The sequence below is a fragment of the Dromaius novaehollandiae genome, chromosome 3, assembly GCF_036370855.1.
Source record: "Dromaius novaehollandiae isolate bDroNov1 chromosome 3, bDroNov1.hap1, whole genome shotgun sequence".
Taxonomy (NCBI): Eukaryota; Metazoa; Chordata; class Aves; order Casuariiformes; family Dromaiidae; genus Dromaius; species Dromaius novaehollandiae.
This window is the reverse complement of record NC_088100.1, coordinates 71,235,578-71,254,701: the sequence shown is the minus strand read 5'-3', so window position 1 is coordinate 71,254,701 and position 19,124 is coordinate 71,235,578. Positions and strand designations below refer to the sequence as shown.

General features: G+C 38.6%; 1 protein-coding gene across 2 annotated transcripts in view; it reads left to right on the top strand.

Moving 5' to 3' along the window:
* Positions 1–16,699: 16,699 nt before the first annotated feature.
* ESR1 (estrogen receptor 1) overlaps positions 16,700–19,124 on the top strand; it is a 184,934-nt gene continuing 182,509 nt past the window's right edge. For both annotated transcript variants that reach the window (XM_026122228.2, XM_064509138.1), the window contains exon 1: positions 16,700–16,760. In XM_026122228.2, the coding sequence (XP_025978013.2) occupies positions 16,700–16,760 (61 nt within the window). The remainder of the gene's footprint in view (positions 16,761–19,124) is intronic.

Here is a 19,124-nt window from a genome sequence, read left to right as displayed (position 1 = left end):
TCAAAGAAAATTCTGCCACAGGAAATGGAAGATTTGTGATTTTATACTTTATGAAGAAGTGGGATGGACATAGTTTTGGAGAATATGCTGATGCTCGAGTTCCTGACAGGTCAGTTGAACCTAATTGACCTAGGTCCCTAAGGTCCTAGGTAATTACAATGGTAAGCAGAGAGAAACAAAAACAGCCAAAAATGTTTTAATTGGAGCAAAATTGCAATTATGTTTATTCCTTCAATTATGTTATTTTCCCACTTTGTATGCCTTAAACAAAAGTGAATAGGCAAGATTTAATCTTTTCAAACAAAGTAACATACAAGTAAAACCATATGACTAGGAACAATAGTTCCTGTGTCCTGTTCCTGCCATTTGCAGGTCCATAGATTGGTCCTTTGGCTAGTTACCAGAACTTGTAAAATGCTTTTAGGCAGCTGTCTCCCATTAAAGCCACATGTTACATCAATAAGGAACCACAGAAAGGCAGATCTAACAGGAATTTTAGATCACTTACATATCTCCATAGACCGGGAAAGGATCAAGCATATCATCCCTGAAGATATTAAAAGCTTTCAGCAGAGGGGATTCCAGATCTCTTCAGATAAACTACTTTGGTATTTCTCTCCCCTGACAGTTAGAAAGGTCTTCTTCATTTCCAGTCTTAAGTCATCTTACAAATTCTCTTTTTCATGCTGGCCTTTGTAAGCTATTGATCACTGAGCTCTTACATATTGGAAGATTGTTATTGTATCTATCCTCAGACTCCACTTCTTCAGAGAAAAGAAACCCAATCGGTACAGTCTTTCTTATCTTTTGGTCTGGTCCTCTGTTTACAACCTTTAATACTATTATGTTCTTCTGGGTTCTGATTTGTTTGCATTATTATTGAAATTTGGTGAAATTAATTCTCCTTCTGAGAATTCGTCAGTGACAAATACAGCAAAATAATGCCTTCCTGTGAATACAAGTGATGCTTTGACTGCCTAGCCAAATATTCCCTGTCTTGTGTTTGTACATTTAACTTGATTGTTTTCTAGAACTTTGTACTCCATAGTTTGGTTTCGCTTAACGTAAAATGAATATAAAATATAGAAATGAAAAACTGCCCCTCAGGTACGTCCTAATCAAAAGGTGCTGTGGAACAAACAAGTATGACTATTAAAAAATTGTGTTTTGTTAACAGTATTTTCATTATATTTGATAAATACAGAATTACGCAACTTTATTAATAATATCCCTTGAGATTCACAAACTTGTCAATTTTATTCATGCTGCAAGATCGAATGTGGAACAATTAATTAGGTTAGGACTCTTCACCCTGAAAAGAGATGAATCGGGGGTATTTGATAGAAACCTGCAAAGTTATGAGTAGCATTTACTGTTCATCATTTCTTTCAGTACAGTGAAGCTAATAGGAGCCAGGTTCAAAACAAACAGAAGGAGATGTTTCTTTCATGCAGCAGTTGATGGACATTAGAAATTCATGCCAAAGGATGTTACAGATAGTTTACATATGTGATAATTCACATATGTGATAGTTTGCATATATTCAAGGGAAAGTGGATAAGTCTTGAAGAGAGCGCCACCCAGGGTTAGTAAATGCATAAACCAGATCCATTTCAGAAAATTCCCTGAGCTGAGAATAGCTGGAGGGTAGCAATGTACTCAGAAGTAGCGTAGGTACTTGTTTTGTTCGTTTTCCTCCCTGAGTATCTGCTTCTGACCAGTGCTGGAGGTGAAATACTAGGAGAAATGGACCCTTGGTATGAACCAATAGACCAGTTCTAATGCTCTCATGCTACTGGAAACCAAGGCAGTTTCCTAACAGAATCACAGAATCACCAATTTCACTCCTCCAGTGGTACCTCTACAAATTATTTCATCAGGCTTTATTTCAACTCTCTTTCAGGAGGTATTCCACCATGCAAGTTTTTGAGTAATCTGTGAGGGGCATAAAATGTAATCTAACATAATAAATACTACTGTGATTTAGTGGAACAGGAAAGAAAATAGTGCCTCCTTCAGAAATAGAATTAATTTTGCATTTCAAGAAGTAACTGGAAAATATACAGATTATTAAAAGAAACTGCAGAGGATAAATCCCCAAACCTACCAGTTTACTCTGTGCAGGCTTTATTCAAAGAAAGGGCAACTTTTCAGAATTGTATGTAACTGCATTATACATACATGTATGTATGTCATAATCTGTTCTCCCAAATAGCAAAATATAGATAAAATGATAAAGCTGGCAAGGAAAAGAATCAAAAAAGAATCAGAAAAAGAATCAGAAAAGAATCAGAAAACTTAAAAAATGGGGAAAGATCCAAAACTGAAAAGAATTTTAAATGCAGATTTCTCTCTTCACTGGTTAATACCTTTTATAACTTGATGAATGGCAGTATCTCTGTGAATAAATCACTTGCTGAAAAAGCGCAACAGTATTGAGATAAACTCTTTAAAAGCAGCCTGGGAACTCAAATTAGCTTCTAAAAAAACCATCCAAACCCCCCAAAGTTCCCCTGCAAATCATGTCTGGATGGTGTACCAATGGAAGACATCAAATTTGCAGTGAGGTCAATGGCAGGCAGCATTACTAAAAAGAGACATCTGTGTCTCGGACCTTGGAAAACAGATAGTAGTTTAAAGCATTCGTCTGCACTCATTAAGCTTGTTCACGGGTCTGGAGGAGCTGCATACAAAGATTCTTTAAAGAAATGCAGAGAAAGTATTTTTTGTATCAGTGAAAACAGAGAGGGTAGTAAATCTTCCAAAGGAGCAACTTACTTTCTTCTGTGAGACATAAAGGACTAAATAATTGGGCCTGTCATACAGCACAAGGTAGCCTATTCAGACAGAATTTGTGGAAGAGAGTAAATTTTTAAATCCAGAAGAATTTGTGGAAGAGAGTAAATTTTTAAATTCAGAACAGAAGACAGAACACAAGATGACCGTTCCTCAGCAATCAGATAAGAGAAAGATTGTTCATTGTAATATGGAGGTTGTGGGAGCTTTCAAATTTAGCAGTCGGGGTCCTAGAAACAGTTAAAAACTGCTCTACAGAGCTTTGGTGCAAGTTATGTTTTAATCCTGCCTATAACAGAATTCAAATTATTTAAGTCCAAGCCAGTGTTTGGTTAAGGAGTAAAGTAGTACTCTGGTGAACAGAACGAAAAGCTAGGAGATGAAAAGTTGTGTCAGATCCTTTTGTGTATCTTTGGGTATATTTTCCATAGGTTTGATTGTAAGCATCCGGCCTGCTCAAGATTTGGAAATCCCAGGACATTAGTTGTTGACTGCTTTGAAAGCCTATTTCACAGTCAGGAAGATTTCATTAATCCTATCTTTTCCTTTTAATTTCATCCCACCTTTCCTGTGTTACACCTATGTTTTGTCACGCCTTGTTAAATATTTTTTTTCAGAACCTTTCAGATTTTTCCAGACCACTGAACTCTTAAGCATCACTTACTTAGCCAAAGTACATTATGTGACTTTTAATATCTTTCTTTGTAGATCATCTATGCCAGCTCCTATTTGTTTTTTTTCTTCCACTCAGGATTTCACCTTGTCAAGACCTTTATGGTTAAAAAGGTTCCCCAAAATTCATTTAATATCTTAATGTCCCAAAGCCAGTAAGAGAATCCTGTCATATTGCAAATGTGTGCACCATAACCCTATTTCTTGCTACAAATGTTTTGAAATATGCCATCTTTCCCCTTTCAACCTCACAGTTCAGCAGATGCATGAGCTGAATGGAAGAGAGCAAAGGTATACAGTGAAAGCATCTTTTTACTACTTACTCTCAATTTAGCAATTCTTAGGTCTGCTAGTTTCTTGTAGGTGTTGCAGTAGCATGGAATTTCAGTGGATATTATTCAGGTGAACCAAAAGATGTACTCTCGACAAGGTATTCGCAGTGTGCCTTGGAGGCCAGTTCTGCTCTCCTCTCCTCTTTGCACACGCCAGGCAACCTGTGCAGCCAGCTGCCAGTGCTGCTGGGCACATGCTGTCCCCTCTGGAGGCAGTACAGGATGCCGCTTGTTTGCGGCTTGTTTCTTTCCCCCCTCATTGTTTTCTGTTGGAAACATTCTCCGAATGTGTGGTGAGCAGGCGGTAACCGTGGACATGCAGGGTGGAATCATCTCTAACCCAAAAGCTGGTGGTGGCTGGAGGATTCAAGATATTTTTGCCAGCACGAGGTTAGCATGTCAAGAGGTTAGTGCCTGGCTTGTGGGTCAAAGGAGGAACACCACTAGGCAGAGGGAAAACTGCAACATGAAACTAAACTATGTCTATTTACATGGGGCTTAAAGAAAAACGTGTCTTTTATGATGTTGGAAGGGCATTAATACAATAATGTAACAAGTATGCTGTTTTCTCCATCTCATGGATGATAAGTAAGACAAGTCTTAAAACTTACCCTTTTACCGATTGCGTTCTATATCCTTTGCAAATTTTACATGGTCATAATAATGTAACTATAGATAATTTCACTGAATTTGGCAATGCTGCTATCCAGGTCAGTTGGAATTAATTTTTAAGTTATGCTTTTTATCATATATCAAATGTCTTTGTTACTGCCACATACACTACTTGTTAATGTATTCACTCCTTTCATTTATGATTGCTTTTTTGGAAAGAGTCATGGATTTCTGACAAGCTTTTTCCTTTATAATTTAATACTGTTTGGTTCACACAACCCTATTGCTAGCCAGTAAATATTTTTCTTAATATTTGTTGCATTACTTGTTTAACAATAAAGATATATTTACAGGAAGATTACCAGAACTACTCTCTTTTCTTTCTTCTTCTTTTTTGGAAAGTACTTTACTTGTTTTTCTCCTTTCTTCTAACATCTCCCTAGATATTAATAACTTTTAAAAAAGATTGGCAGCTGTTCTCAACAAGAAAATTCTCATAATTTGCTATGGGGTACCTTGTCTGTACCACTGTACAGATGTTACTAAATTTCTGTTCACCTCCTACTTTTCTTCAGGCCTTTCTTTCTAAGTGTCCAGCCAGAGAACCAGAGAGTTTGTAGGCTTGGAAAAGAGTGTTTTTAAGCTCTTGGGGAAACTGAGATCCAGTGCTAGATCAATGCAGCTGATAACTTCAGTCTCAGCTCTTAGATAGGGTGCTGGATAGAGAAACATTATTCCTACGATTGTAGCTAAAAGGCCAGAAAGCCTATGTATTGTCTTAATGTTGTTCAGACTGGGGGAACTGAAGAGGATGCTTGGCTAGACTAGTGGACCATTTAATACCAGGTGTTTAAACATGACTGTGACAGAAGTGATGCTGAGCAGCCCAAACCTTTTCAGAGTCATTACTTGACAGGATAAAGTCCGCTGTTCAATCACAGTGACCTACATTAATTCCTTGATGCTTTGGGTTTGATTTGAATGAGCCCGAAGTACTAAGTGATGAAAATCTATAAAGTGAACAAAATCTGTGTATGATGACCAATCTTCAAATCCTGTGCAAATTTTATCCTTTCAGATTTCATATTTACTTCCAAATCACTGATGAATAGGTATGAACTAGCACACATCTCTGTGGAAATTTTCTGAATAGCATCAAGAATGTCTTTTGGAATTATCCTGAAGCTCCATTAGAAAGCCAAAGGTTTCTTTTGCTAGCTCAAACAGTGACCTGGATTATAACCTTTCAAAGGTTTATCTCTAATAGTTGTCATTTAATGTCTTTCTCAGTTACAAATGGATCTGAAAATTCTTTGTTGTCTCCAGTAATGCAAACACATCAATCTGTTCTTTTTTTAGAGTTCCTTTCTTCCCAACTAACAATTTTATCATCTCCAATTAATAACAGATCTAGGATTTGTTTTATTCCACATTTGGATAAACAAACAAAAGATGTCCTTAATCCTGGCAGTAACCCACAGGTTTTCTTCTGAAGTCTTCAGTTCTAATTTTTTTTTTCTTCTTTCTTTTTAAAGCAGTTTTGCACTTTGTCCTGCAGACAACTAGTTCCTTCCCCTTTATAACTACATTCTAGTACTCCTGGTACTGGAAGGAAGGAGAGGAGCACTGACTTTTTCTACTACAGCTTTTTCTTCTTTCAGTTTAATGCAGTCTTGGAGCATTCTTCATGGGTGTTTGACCATCAGCTCGAAGTAAGAAGAGCTAAAACAGAACTCTTTTTGTCTTCTTTCATTCTTCTTCCTTTTCCTCTTCCTTCTCCATGCTCCCTTATTTCCTTTTTTGATCACTGTGGACAAAACTCTCATCCTTCATGTTGCTCTGGCCTGGGTGTCAGTGTTGGTTTGGAAATCTGACTGGCATGTGCAGTTTAACTTTGAATCTTAATCCCCAATTTTAACTAGGCTGTGATACTAGACTGTACCACTTACTAGATTTCAAGCCAGATGATGTTTTGTGCTTTCTTCCCCCCACTTGGAGAGTTCCTCCCACACAGGAAGAATTCATTGTTCCCAATGAAATCCAGAAAATTACTCTTTGGAGTACTTCTTGGAGGCTTTGGAGCCTGCCTTGAAATTCACTCTCCTCTGTGATATTAATCAAAATGTGACACCAGTTGCTTGTTTGGTTCAGCAGTAAGAATGGTCTTTACTTTCACTATTTTGCTCATCAGTCTATCTGTTTGTCAGTCTGCATGTCCATATCTGGCATCTATCTCTTTTCTTCATTGTCTTAAATGCCAGACATTATTATAATTCCCTGAAATTATTGTCTTGGGAGAAAAAAAGATCACTCCTATATATGCAGACAACATGTTAGGAGTGCGTTTATCACTAGGCCTTTGCAAGGAGAACCCAGCAGCACAGGCAGTGAAGTATCAAGACTGGAAATCTGCAGAAGCTGAAGTTATGAAAAGCTTGAGAAGCAGTAATGGGTGCGTGCAGGAAGCAGCCGGGATACAGCAGCTCTCCTCTGGATTTTCACCTGGCCAGGATGCAGGTGTCCAGGTGCAGCGAGGGCCGGCTGCTTGCGAAGGGCAGGGAGCTGGGAGCCGAGGGCGACCCCGGTACAGCCATGTCCTTAGCCAGGGGTGCTGTCTCACAGCGCCCAAACACAGCAGGCAGAGCTGGGTGCTGCCAGCAGGGTCCTGTGACAGCCCCAGGCACGGTGAGGGGATCAGCCAGGTCCAGGCTCCAGCCAGGAGCAAATGGAGATGGGGCCAGGGACAGGTCTGGAGACAAGGCTACAGCGCATGTCCGAGGGGGCCATCCAGGAGATGAGTTACCGAAGCATAGGGCCAAGGCCCATCCAGGAGGCAGGGCCAGAGGCCGGGCTTGAAACAGACAAACCTACAGCATCGCTGGGGCAGGGACTGACAGCCCCAGGCTGAGCTGAGATGGGCTTCCGGGCCCAGGCAGTGGGACCAGGCCCAGCTGGTGCCTGTGGTGGTGGGAAGTTGTCATGGAGCCATGTGAGGAGCTGCAGGGCCCTGGGGGGAAGACAGAGGTGACCAGATAACCTTGTGCTGCAGCCGGCCAACGCTCATCCCAATCGGGTTTGTGTGGTGGCAGCAATCTGGTAAGCTGCTTCCCACAGGCCAGCGGCCATGCTTCCGCCATTTGTGTCTTCTCCTCATTAGTGCCACCAGGAGAGGCCTCGTCGTTGGTCACACTGGGGGCAAGGGGTGGCAGAGGACAGGGAGGATCTGGCAGTGCCATCTAGGGCCAGCAAGTGGCCCCAAGGGGTTAGGGCTGCCGAATGGGCTTGAAGCGTGAGGTTTGGGAAGGGGGAATGGGCTGGAGAAGGGATGCTGTGGGGAGGAGGGACTTGAGGGCTGGTTAAAAAAACCAAACCAAACCAAACCAAACCAGATCATAACTTGTTTTCAAATAAGATGTAATTTTTGGATATTTGGGATTGGCAATCATGTGGAATGAAAGTTTTTTTGGGAAAAAAAGTAAATTGGGAACAGGAAGAATGAGGACTTTGAAGTAGCGGTCTGGGGTAAGAAGTATGCTTGAAGGGAAAGACAGCACAAGAACCTCTGCTTGCTGAGATGCATTCAGCTTGCTCTTGATTTAGCTCTTTGGCCCATGTGGAATATAAACCATGTAAACCAATCACAGTATTGGAGAGAGTGCCCATTACACCTATACTAATTAAGATTTCAAATACAGTATTTCTGAACTCTTTATGTAACAAGTTTGGCAGCTCATAAAGTTTGAGCATAAAGTTTGGCAGCTTGCTATCTGTAGAGTAACAGTTTGTCTAAAATAAGGCAGCTCTGCGCATATGTCCCAGTTACTGCAGTCACTTGGACTCTGCACTGAACTTCAGCTGGGGAGGTCACACTTTTTAGATTTACTGTTTTCACAGTTAGGGCACCCTTAACAGTTCCCTTTTCTCCTTTTCCTTAGTTTTACTGTGATTTAACTTTTAGGCCTTTCCTACTTTTTAGGTAGAATTTAGCCATTAGATTTCAGAGCAGACCCATGTGGGCAAGAGTGGATGGCACTGCTTATTTTGCTGGTGCCAGAGCTCTGGAAAGGCAGGAGAGCTGTCGCTGCTGCTGCTGCTGCCACTGTCCTCCCAGGGGTGGGCAGAGGCTGTTGCTGGAAGAAGAGCTTGCAGCCAGTGCTCACAGGCCCCCCCCCCCCCCCCCCCGGCCCCTTGGTGTCGGCAGTCAAGGAGCAGCAAGTCTGGCTTTTTAAGGATCTACCTCAGCCCCCTTGTCTTTGTCTTATCTCTTTTGCTTCCCCTCCTTTTCCCTGCACCCCAGCCCACATGCTTATCCTTGAGTTTGCAGAGCTCCATTGCCTGTGTTTCTGAGAAGAGTTGAGGCAATTCTGCTACAGAGTTAGGTGCTAAAAGCAGATAACTGAAATTTTTTCTCTGAAGATTTGAATGAAAGGACAGTGTTATGGTTGAGGTGGCACCCTATCAAAGGATTAACCACCTCTGATGGATTGTTGTATAAAGATGTGTGTGTCACAGGTGTTGCTAATGCAGTAAATTTGCCTGAATTTTGCAACATCACATCAGTTTATCACTCAACAGCCTAGTTGCATTGTTGCTGGGACAGAGATGTGTAACAAAACAGAACAAAGGGGCTATTCTGTTCATGTAGTGTGAATTAACTTGTTATTAGGTTACAACTACTTATTATAAGCTTAATACACTTTTTTTTCTTCAGTTCATCTTTATTTCAGACACAAGTTGAAATCAAAAACAAAGTTTGTTTCTTTTCCAAGAAGCAATGCCTACATAGGGCAGAAGATTCAAGGAATGTTCTTGGCTTGCATGTTAAAGAAGCATTCATTGCTTCATTGCAGTGACTGCTTCCTACTGCTTAGGGAGTGCACGGTCACAAAGATTTAGAAATCAGTCTGTCAGTCCCTATAAATTTGTCAATATGTTCCTGTTTCTTTTCTTTTCTTTTTTTTTTTTTTTGAAGAGTCATAATAAAACCTGTTTTTTTCTACTCATATTTTTACTGGGGAAAAGTTCATCAGCTGCATGAGAGCTGCCTGGAATTTAAAAAGAAACAATATGCTAATTTCTAATAAAAGTGGTTTAAAGGTGTATCAAAATACAAAGAATGTGGTTAAGGCTAAATTTGATGATACATAGTGTTAAGTTGTTCTAAGATGTAGGTTTGAGAACAGGACAGAAGATCCTTGTTTTATTTATCCTTTGTATTTCTCTATTGCCACAGGTTTTGGCTTTATGTGGATTTTTTCAAGAGTATGTTTACTGAAAATACAGTATTAAGCTAGACTGGAGAGGGAGGTCCTTGGGTTCTGGTCCTTTTTCCTTAAATAACCTTCTCAGTGCTATACACATGCTCTATACATGGTTTGCAGAAGCTGCATCTGGCTTAGGAAGTCTCCATAACTGGAAATAGTTGGAGGTTGGGTGAGTACCAGGAGAAGTGACTTATATGCTTGCCTGTTCTTACTCTTCCCTAGACATCTGCTTTTGGACAGTCTTGGAGGCAGGCTATGAGGTGAGGCGGATGGTTGTCTGACCCAGCATGGCCTGACAAAATACCTGGTGGTCATTTTTCCTCTACATAGGGAGGGCATGATTTGCTCTCAGCACTGCTTCTAGTGGTGGCTCGAGGTGACACGAGGATCGGTATGGCATGGCACATAACTTGCATTCAGCTGGAAACCTGCTTCTTGGGAACCAGGCAGTCAGGTGTATGTGGAGGAAGGTCAGATGTAGGCAGTCAATTCTGTCTAATCTTCAAAGGGAAAATGAATTACATAGCTTCAGTATCTGTGATAGCTTCAGTCTGTCAGGAGGACGGGTATGGCAGAAATATTTTCATGGAATCATCTGACTGCCAGTATACTGTCCAGATCTGATCATTATGTACAGGGTTTTGGCTTAAGCAATTAAAGCATATTCTTACTTAGGAGCTTATTCTGCAGTCTTGCATTGGCTACAAAATAGCTTGGTCTCTTGTGCAATTTAGCTTTTTTCACCTGCGTCCCAAAGGTTTAGATGTTGTTTGATATCCAAGACTAAGAGTAATGGGCCTCTGGAAGATCAAGATAGAGACATGGAGCTCTATTATTTATTTTCTTAGTAGCCTGTACTACTGAACAAATGTGGTATAGCTGAAGTGAGCAACACTGTGCTGTCTGAAGATTCATAAATGCTGATGTTTACTGGTTCCTGGCTCATGCCCATGTGAGTCCTCATCCCATGTAGGAGAAGGGTTGTTGCCTCAGCTGTATTTCTGGGTGATGGTATAAATTTTCTCTTTTATAATTCTCCTCACAGAAGTCACAGGAATCACTGTGGGCAGCTGGAGGAGAGGGCTGGTTTTTTGTTTTGTTTTGTTTTGTTTTGTTTTTTCCCCTGGATAAGGATCATAAAGCAAGGCCTGGAAGAGAGACAACAGCGAAGTGAATCAAAATGTTCATGGAGCTTTTGTATATACAAAAAATACACACATATACACTTGTGGGTGCATATGTGCAAGTGGTAGAATTAGTCTGTGTCTTATATACATGTGTATGAGTGTATGCTAGAATTCAGTCCTGTCTTGCACAGATGCAGTGACCACCAGGAAAATTCAGCCTTGCATAGGGAATAATAGAATGAACATACAGTAGTATGTTCATGCTCATGTAGCTTTTTACATCCCTGTGAATTTTTATCTATTCCTTTTTTTAATCTCCTCACATTTTCTCCTTATTTAAGATTTTTTGCTTATACATACTTTCCAGCCATAGACATACACCTGTATTATCTGTGTTCTTTAATGTCTGCCAAATCCTTTATTGTGTTTGCCAGTGAATAGCTATCTTCTTTTGAATTAATTCTTTTGAAAAGAATGTTTCTTTCAGTTAGAAATGGGCCATATCAACATGTGGGTATTGAATTAGCTGAAAAGGCCTCAATTTATTGCAAGTTTCTCACTCATCATGTCTCTTTTTGGCAGGAGGTCACAATGCAGGTTTCAGTTTGATGACCTCAGATAGATCATATGTACTTGAAACACATATACCCAAAGATACTATTAAAGTAAATGAAGACTGATCAACTTTGTATAAAATTTTTAAGCTAGTCTCTACTCTCACAATGCAATACAATTTTTCATTAGCACATTCTCTAGTTTATTTTAAATATCTTATAGAAATGAGGGCATTCCCTGTTAAATTACTTTATTTAATGAAGCTCTGACTCGCAATGTATATTTCTAGTGTAACATTTTGCTCTCCCAGCTTCATAGCCTTTCCTCCTGTATCTCTCACGAAGACTGTATGTTTACAATTTTACGAAAACCCGATCTATTTAATCTGTGCCTAAATGGGTACTCACATTTTGAAGTAATAAAAAATCACTTGTGGCTTTTAACAGTGTAGGCTTCTGGGATTTTGTCATTAATGGCAAAGTAATTTCTAGATTGGCCAGATCAAATAGGAATGTATTTCCTGGGACATCGGTTTAATGATAGGAAAAATTCTCACAGTTTATGTGTAACCATGTTCCTGTGGAAGACAGTGAAGTTGGTTTGGCTATAAAGAAAAAATTATTCTGTAGCTAGATGCTTCAGATGTGAAAATCATACAATGTAAATCATGCTGGTTCACCTAGTTCAGATACCTTTGCTAAAACCAGGACCTATTTCTGGTTTGCTATTAGGCACTCACAAACTTAGTGTTAGAAGAAAAACAGATTAGGTAAAAAGAGCTTCCAGATACTCCTGAGAGCATTATAAAGCTCACTGAAGGAAAAGGGAATCTTTCCCCTGACTTGAATAGTCTTTGTCCCTCACCTTAATGTTCAGCAGCCATAACAAGGAAGTGAGTTTCCATAGCCTTTTGATTTAAATCATGTCTACTATCATGTTTCTAGGAATGTTTTTTTTTAGCATAAATCCTGATCTTTCTTGAACAGATGGTGATAATGATGACAATGAGATTGTTATTGAGCGACATAAGGGAAATGTGTGGCCTAGATAACATTTTATTGGTAGTCATCAAGCAAGAGCCTAATTTGATCATAAAAATGAATTTATTTGAACAAATCTATTGTCAGCTGAGATTTTCTATAAGAGTTAGCCCGCTCTTGATCACTGACTGGACTCTTAGTTATGTAGATGCTTGATGCCTACTGTTCTGATCTTTTTTCTTCCCCCAATATACATTTCTAATGCTGTATTAAAGGCTAAATTTTAGTTGCCCAGAGTTTAAACTGGTTATTAGTATTAGATGACAAAAAAGAACTAGGTAAGGACCTTCCAGTTTTTAAGAGGTTGAATTTGCATGTGCTACTCTAGTAAAATACCCCATTGAATTGCATTGTATCAAAATAACTCAAAGTCACAAAGTTACATTTAAAATATTTCCTGCATATATCTTTTTATTTTAACTTGTGCATGCAATTGGAAAATATCCTTGTAGCAATTTTTAAAAATAGTATAACTTCTAGATCTCTAATCTTTGCAATAATTCTGTGGACGAGATTGTAGCTGTGAAATACTGATGGCTGAGACAGTAGGTATTGGATAATTCTATATAACTTGATATTTTGCAGTTTTCTTCTACTTCTCTTAGCAGAAATAATACTGCATGAAACTGGCTTGTCTATTGAGAATACTATATGAAAGATGGTGAAAGAGTTATTGTCTCAGATGTATGAAGTATTATTCTGTTTATGTACGTAAATGGATTAGAAAAGGTTTCTTATTTCCATTCCCCTCTTTCTTACCGCACAAAATTACTCAATTAATGTTTGAGTTTCTATTAGAAATTGCTTTATCTGGCAAGGATGAGAATTTAGAATTACTTTGGAAGCAATAAAATTAATTTAAACAAGCAGAAAAAATCTTTAGTAGACAAAGTCATCCTTAGAGTAGGAGGATTAGGTTTTATTATTCCATTAGAATAGAGTAGTTTTTTTTCTTTTTTTCAGGAGGGAAGGTATATGATCTTTTTTTAGTTATGTACCACTACTTGGTATTTTAAATCATTGAAGGTCACTAAATGGTTTTAAATATATGAGGCTGGTGTTTTGCAGGAGAGCAGCTTGTGAGTAGCCTATGTATGTTAGCGTTTAGAGCAGATGTATCACCAGATACTAGTAGATTTGTAGAGATTTGTGGGGTGAATTTAAATAAATTAGGGGACCATCTGTTACACAGGCTTATCTTTAGGCTCCTGAAGGCCAATTTTAACACCAGGATTATCAGAGTTTGTTCAAATGGCTGTGGATTACACTTATACACTGGAGAGATGAAATGAGTGATATAATTTACTCTTGCTTTGTATGTCTGTTAAGACTAAAATGCATAACTAATTTTTCCTCTTCTTTTGGAAAAGAACTGGTCTAATCTAAGTACATAAGGAAAGATGAACAGGTTATTATTCTATTTTTGTACATTTTTGCTGGAATTTCCTAGAGATTTTACTGAAAACTGTTCCTTTTAGGACATACGGAAACTTGGTGATAGTAGTAAGATTTAAGTTTTTTGAAGTTGGTGGAGAAACTTTGAGAATATATTAGTATTGTGAATAAAAAGGGGTCAAAATATTGTGTTTAAAAATAGATCTGGAATAGCCTGCTGGCCTTGCTATTTTGCTTGTAAGTATTCTATTAATTTATAAAGAGACTCTCACAAAATGCGTTCAATCTAGTTATAACTCTGGGAAGTAAGTGACACCACAGCTTGAAAAAAATTACTTGGTTTCTACTACCTCAAGAATTAAATTGGCCAGTAAAAGAGTAAAATAAGGATATGTTTTTGACTCTTCTCCACAAAGTATGATTCTAGTGAGTTAAGTCAGTAAAATTGTTCTGCACAGTATTTAGTTTTAATAGCATTCTTCATCAGGTTCTAAATTGATTTTTGAACGTCAGAATGTACCTTCAGGGCAGGGACGAGCATGGCTATGTTGAGTGCTAATACAGCTGGGGGATATAGGTGTGCAGTGTAACACAGACCTAATGCCACAGGTGAATCGTTGCAGCTGTTTAAACAGGTATTTTACTCTGATCCTAATATTGCTCACTTTGTATTAGGCCCCAGCATTTACTGACTTTCTGTTTTTACCTAAGGCTCTCCACTCTGTCTGGGAAATGGTGTACTTCTTCCATGCCACACTTTTCCCCTGCAACGGTGTGTTTCTTTCCCTGCCTTGGCATTCCTGTAGTTATATGATTCATCTTCTTTGTGTGTAGGTTTGTTTTGCTTCTAATTACTTTTCCATCTCATTAACTATCTAGTTTTATATTCCAGTATATTTAGCCCTCCCCCTCCATGAGTTTTGCAGCCTTCATAAGTTCAAGCTGAAAAATGAAATGTGGGAAAATATAACACAGGACATCCACACCAAAATTTTTGGCTGCAAAGGGGTTGCTGAGATGATTTGCAGCGTGTGTGGGATGTGCAGTGAGAATACTCTGAGAAGGCTTCTGTTCGCACCTATCTAGACCTTCTCCAAAATATGGTTAGGCATGCCAGTGTTACATTTAAAATTGATCCAAGAAATGATTTTTCATCTAGGCCTTTTAAATCAATGAACAGTACATAAATGGAGTCAGTTTTCTTCTATGACAGAATTCACTGTTTTGTGTACCAATTTCAGTGCCCCAATCCTCTTCTTGTAATCAATACAAAACTTTCATTGACTTCAGTTTTGCCACATGATCTGCTAAATGGCACAATTCAAGTTATTCAAAGCTTTTCTTGAGACTGCAGTGATAAAAACATGTGTACCTGATTGATAGTATATTAGGATGTATGTACACGCTGATATGAACTGCAGGAAAACATAAAATTAATAATATTTCAGACTTTGTATCTTTGGAAAGCTCTCCCTTATGTTCAAATAATGACAGTAGCTCACATGTATTCTTCCATTCTATTACTTCAAGTCAATGCTCATGTTTCCTTTCACAGTTTCTAATAAGAATAGGGAAGATAAGAGCAGCCTTTTCATGCTACCATGATTACGGGGAATGCTGCTTCACTTTGGGAAATGCCCAGTGTAAGTCTTGGGATATCCTGTAGAATAAGATAGATCTTGGTTATGTAAAATCAAAGTTGTCTGTCTTGGTTGGAAATGTTCTCCAATTTTATACATATAAATATGTGTGTGTGTACTGTGGGAGTCTGCAGTGAAGGATTTTGCTTTGTGGTCTTTTGTTTTTATCCAAAAGCCCTTATGAGCCATTTGCTTTGAAAGGCGGGGAATTTCAATATTTTGTCTTATAACTGCAGGATGGGGGTGATTCCATTAAAGGATTAGAACAATAAATTCTTTGCTGCCCTTGTTCTGTTAGTGTATTACAGCATATTTCCCTTCTTCCTTGATCACACTCTCCTTCATATTGCTGCCTGCATCTTTCAATAAAACCTCCCTCTACAATAACTGTCAAGACATGCATTAGTAACAAGCAGATGCTTGACATTTTATAAACATAAAACCAGAGTAACCTACTTTAAAGTAAACTAGTAAATGGTGAAAAGTTAACTGTTACAAAAGTTAATGTGCGTATTTCTTATAATCCAAACAGCAGTACTGAGCTGGAATTTTATGTTCTGAAAGCTTTACAAAACTGGAGGTTATGCTCTGCTGACGGGGATAACTAAACAGCAGCCTCAAAATCGGACAGTATTATATCACTGCATGGAACTTGCATTTGGTCACTAATTCCTCTGTACAGCTTTTGCCTCGGATTCCTTGAACCAGCTCTTGATTTGTAACTTGCAGATTTATAGTGTATGTTCTAATAGTCTGCAGATCTGCAACTGTATTTTTTAATTGTAAAAGAATTGAAAGCAGACTTCCCAAGTATGCGCTTACAGCTCTCCCGATTATGTTAGGAACATATGCTTTTTAAAAAATTGCTTCCTTTCTCGGTACAAACAACTGTAAAAACCATAGTCTGAACATGAAAATGGTTCCGGCAGTGGAAGTTTTTTTTTAAATTTACTAGATCATATTTTCTTTTAAGGTCTGGTAATTTTTTGAGATTTATTAGAGCAGTTACCAGGTTTAGTTATGTCCTGACATGAACTGAGATTTATAGCAAAAACATTTCCCATGCTTTGAAAAGGTGACAGATACTGGGCTGTAAGGTTCAAGGCATTGCCCATTTTTCCATACACGATAGGTTTGCTTCTAAATTTATCACCTTTTGCTTGTAAGTGCATGATATTATGCCCGTGATATGTGTTTTCTCGCAAAGGCGCTTCTGGTTCAGTTTCCTCGCTACTGAGACTTTTCTATTTTAGTTCCCTGGGTCACATGATCTTCCCAGCCAGTGAGAGCCCGGCAGAAGTAATGGCAACAACCTTCTTGGATAAATGTAAGTGAAAAAAACTCTTAGTTTTTTTCAGTTTCTGTCCCTCACACTCACTTTTAAATGCTGCTTTTACCCCCAAATTTGCTGGGCACACCTAGTAATGCCGATGGAAATGTTTAGGAGGGTTTTTTTTTGTTCGTTTTGGGATTTTTACTCTTTTTCTAACGTTACTTTTTCTTATGTTCCTTTTTTCCTGTATTTTTCTGCAATGTAGTTGAGAAGCCTAAAAAAGCAACAGAAAACAAAACAGATGCATTCCAAGTGTTGCCTAAAGTCCAGTTTAAGGTTAATAGGGAATATTTCAAGTGTAGCAGTACTTTGTTTAATCTCTGTTACAGATAGTGTCAAAAATCCTATATTGCAATTCAGAAAGAATCACATGACCCTCCCTTAGCCAAAATCGATCATTTAGGTAGGGAGCAATAGTAAACAAAAATGATTTGAAGTCACATGATCATGTCTTGGCCAATTGGCTGGGACTAAACGATTAAAAGAACTCAATTAAAAGGCAGGCGTATGCACAAGGCAGTGTATCATTTGCTGGGGAGCTTATGAATGAACAGAAATACTGTATTTTGAGCTCAGCTGCTACTGAATCATAGTTACAGTATCTGATATTTAAATCATGTGTTTCTTGAGGTTTGTCATTTTCTTTTCATCTCAGAGCCTGCTCCTGGTACAATGTTGGAGTCTTGTCTTTCCACTTTTTGAGACAGCATGTAAGCTCAATAGGCAAAACTTACCTGGTAATTACTAGTGAGTAGTGTCTTTGTTTAATGGACCTATTTTTTTTTTCTTGGATACATATGATTTTCCCAAAACCCTTCTCCTCCATAGTAAGCTATAAATATATTTTATTTCTCCTTTTCTATTTCTTTGGTTTTTTTTCAAATTAGAGATGCTTTCTTTGTAGCTTACATTTCATTTTCAAAGAGCTGTTTTAAATTTGGATCGCTGATATGTGTTTGCTTCCTACATAAATCTTGGAATTTGCATACAGTTTGAGAACAAGTGTTTGTGAAACAGACCCAGTGAAATAAGTTGGAATATTTTGATTTCCCTTCATGGCCTGTAGATTAGACCCCGTGTTGCATCACCTGTAGGTGCAGAGGCCATCACTGCACATTTCTTTATTTTCTGTATGCGTTGCTGATATATGCCATAATCGGCGGGGATTAGGTGAAAGACATGTCTGCCTGAAACCTTTCTGATTTTTTTTCTAAAAGTCCTTTGTGAGTAGAGAAATTTCACTTAATATTTACAATGAAGTCGAAAGAGTAGCAGCGAAGTATGTTGTTTTTTTCAACCCAGTTCCTCCCTTTGTCATAGGTGAAGGAAGAAAATTCTGTGTTCAGAATTATGTGTTGGTTGAATTGCTGCAACTTAAATATTCCTCCTCCCTCCTGCAGTGTCAGAAGCACAACAGCCTCCAGGTGTAAATACCTGACTCCAGGTACCAAAACCAATTAGAAATAAAAAGCCATCTTCTCAAATTTAGGAGCCAATCTTACTGAAATTTTTGTTTAAAAGTTTAAACTGTTGTGTTTGTTGATAAAGTATTGCGTGGGCATGAGAGGAGAGTGTTTACACTGCCTTTAAAAAATATGCTTGTTCATAAGATGATAAAGCAAATTCTAATTCAGTTTTACATAGCTGCCTTTGCTTCAAGGCTTTGTGCAATTCCAGCCTGCCCATAACTGGAATTTTGAGACATTACCTCAAGAGCTGGACTCTGTGGTGCTTCCCATAGTTTAGCACTAAGGCTTGTGAGCATGAGCCCCCAGACTGACAGATGTGTCAGTTTTTCTGTGATACCCAAAGAAATCACAACCAGGAAGATGCAGTGAATTAAACTAGAGGATTTGTGTTGCCACTTTTCTTGTTTTTTTTATGTGTACTGGTTTATTTCCAGACTTTGTTCTTGCTTAATGATCTTCTGTATTTCTTAAACATAAGAAAAACTTTTTTACTCTGAGGGTGATTGGACAGTGGCAGAGGTTGCCCAGAGAGGCTTTGGAGTCTCCATCCTTGCAGAGATTCAAAACCTCAGTCATGCTGTGATTCTGTGAAAAACTCCCCCTGCAATTTGGGGGGGCAGACAACATTGTTAACTTGAGGGGAGACCAGAAGTCACATGTGAACTTGAATCTTAGAAGGACCTTATGTATTTTAGACCTTATCATTTTGCTGTCTTGGGTCAGTCATTAATCATTCCTTTGGAGCAATGGCCATGTATGTCTTGCTGGCACTGTCTCATGCCAGCCGTCTGAAATGTCACTTATAAGCAGCTGCAGGCAGTGAACAGGGTTTCCTTTTGCCCTCTTCCTCCTGGCTGTTCAAAGCTACTCCTGATCCTCTGTTTGGGCA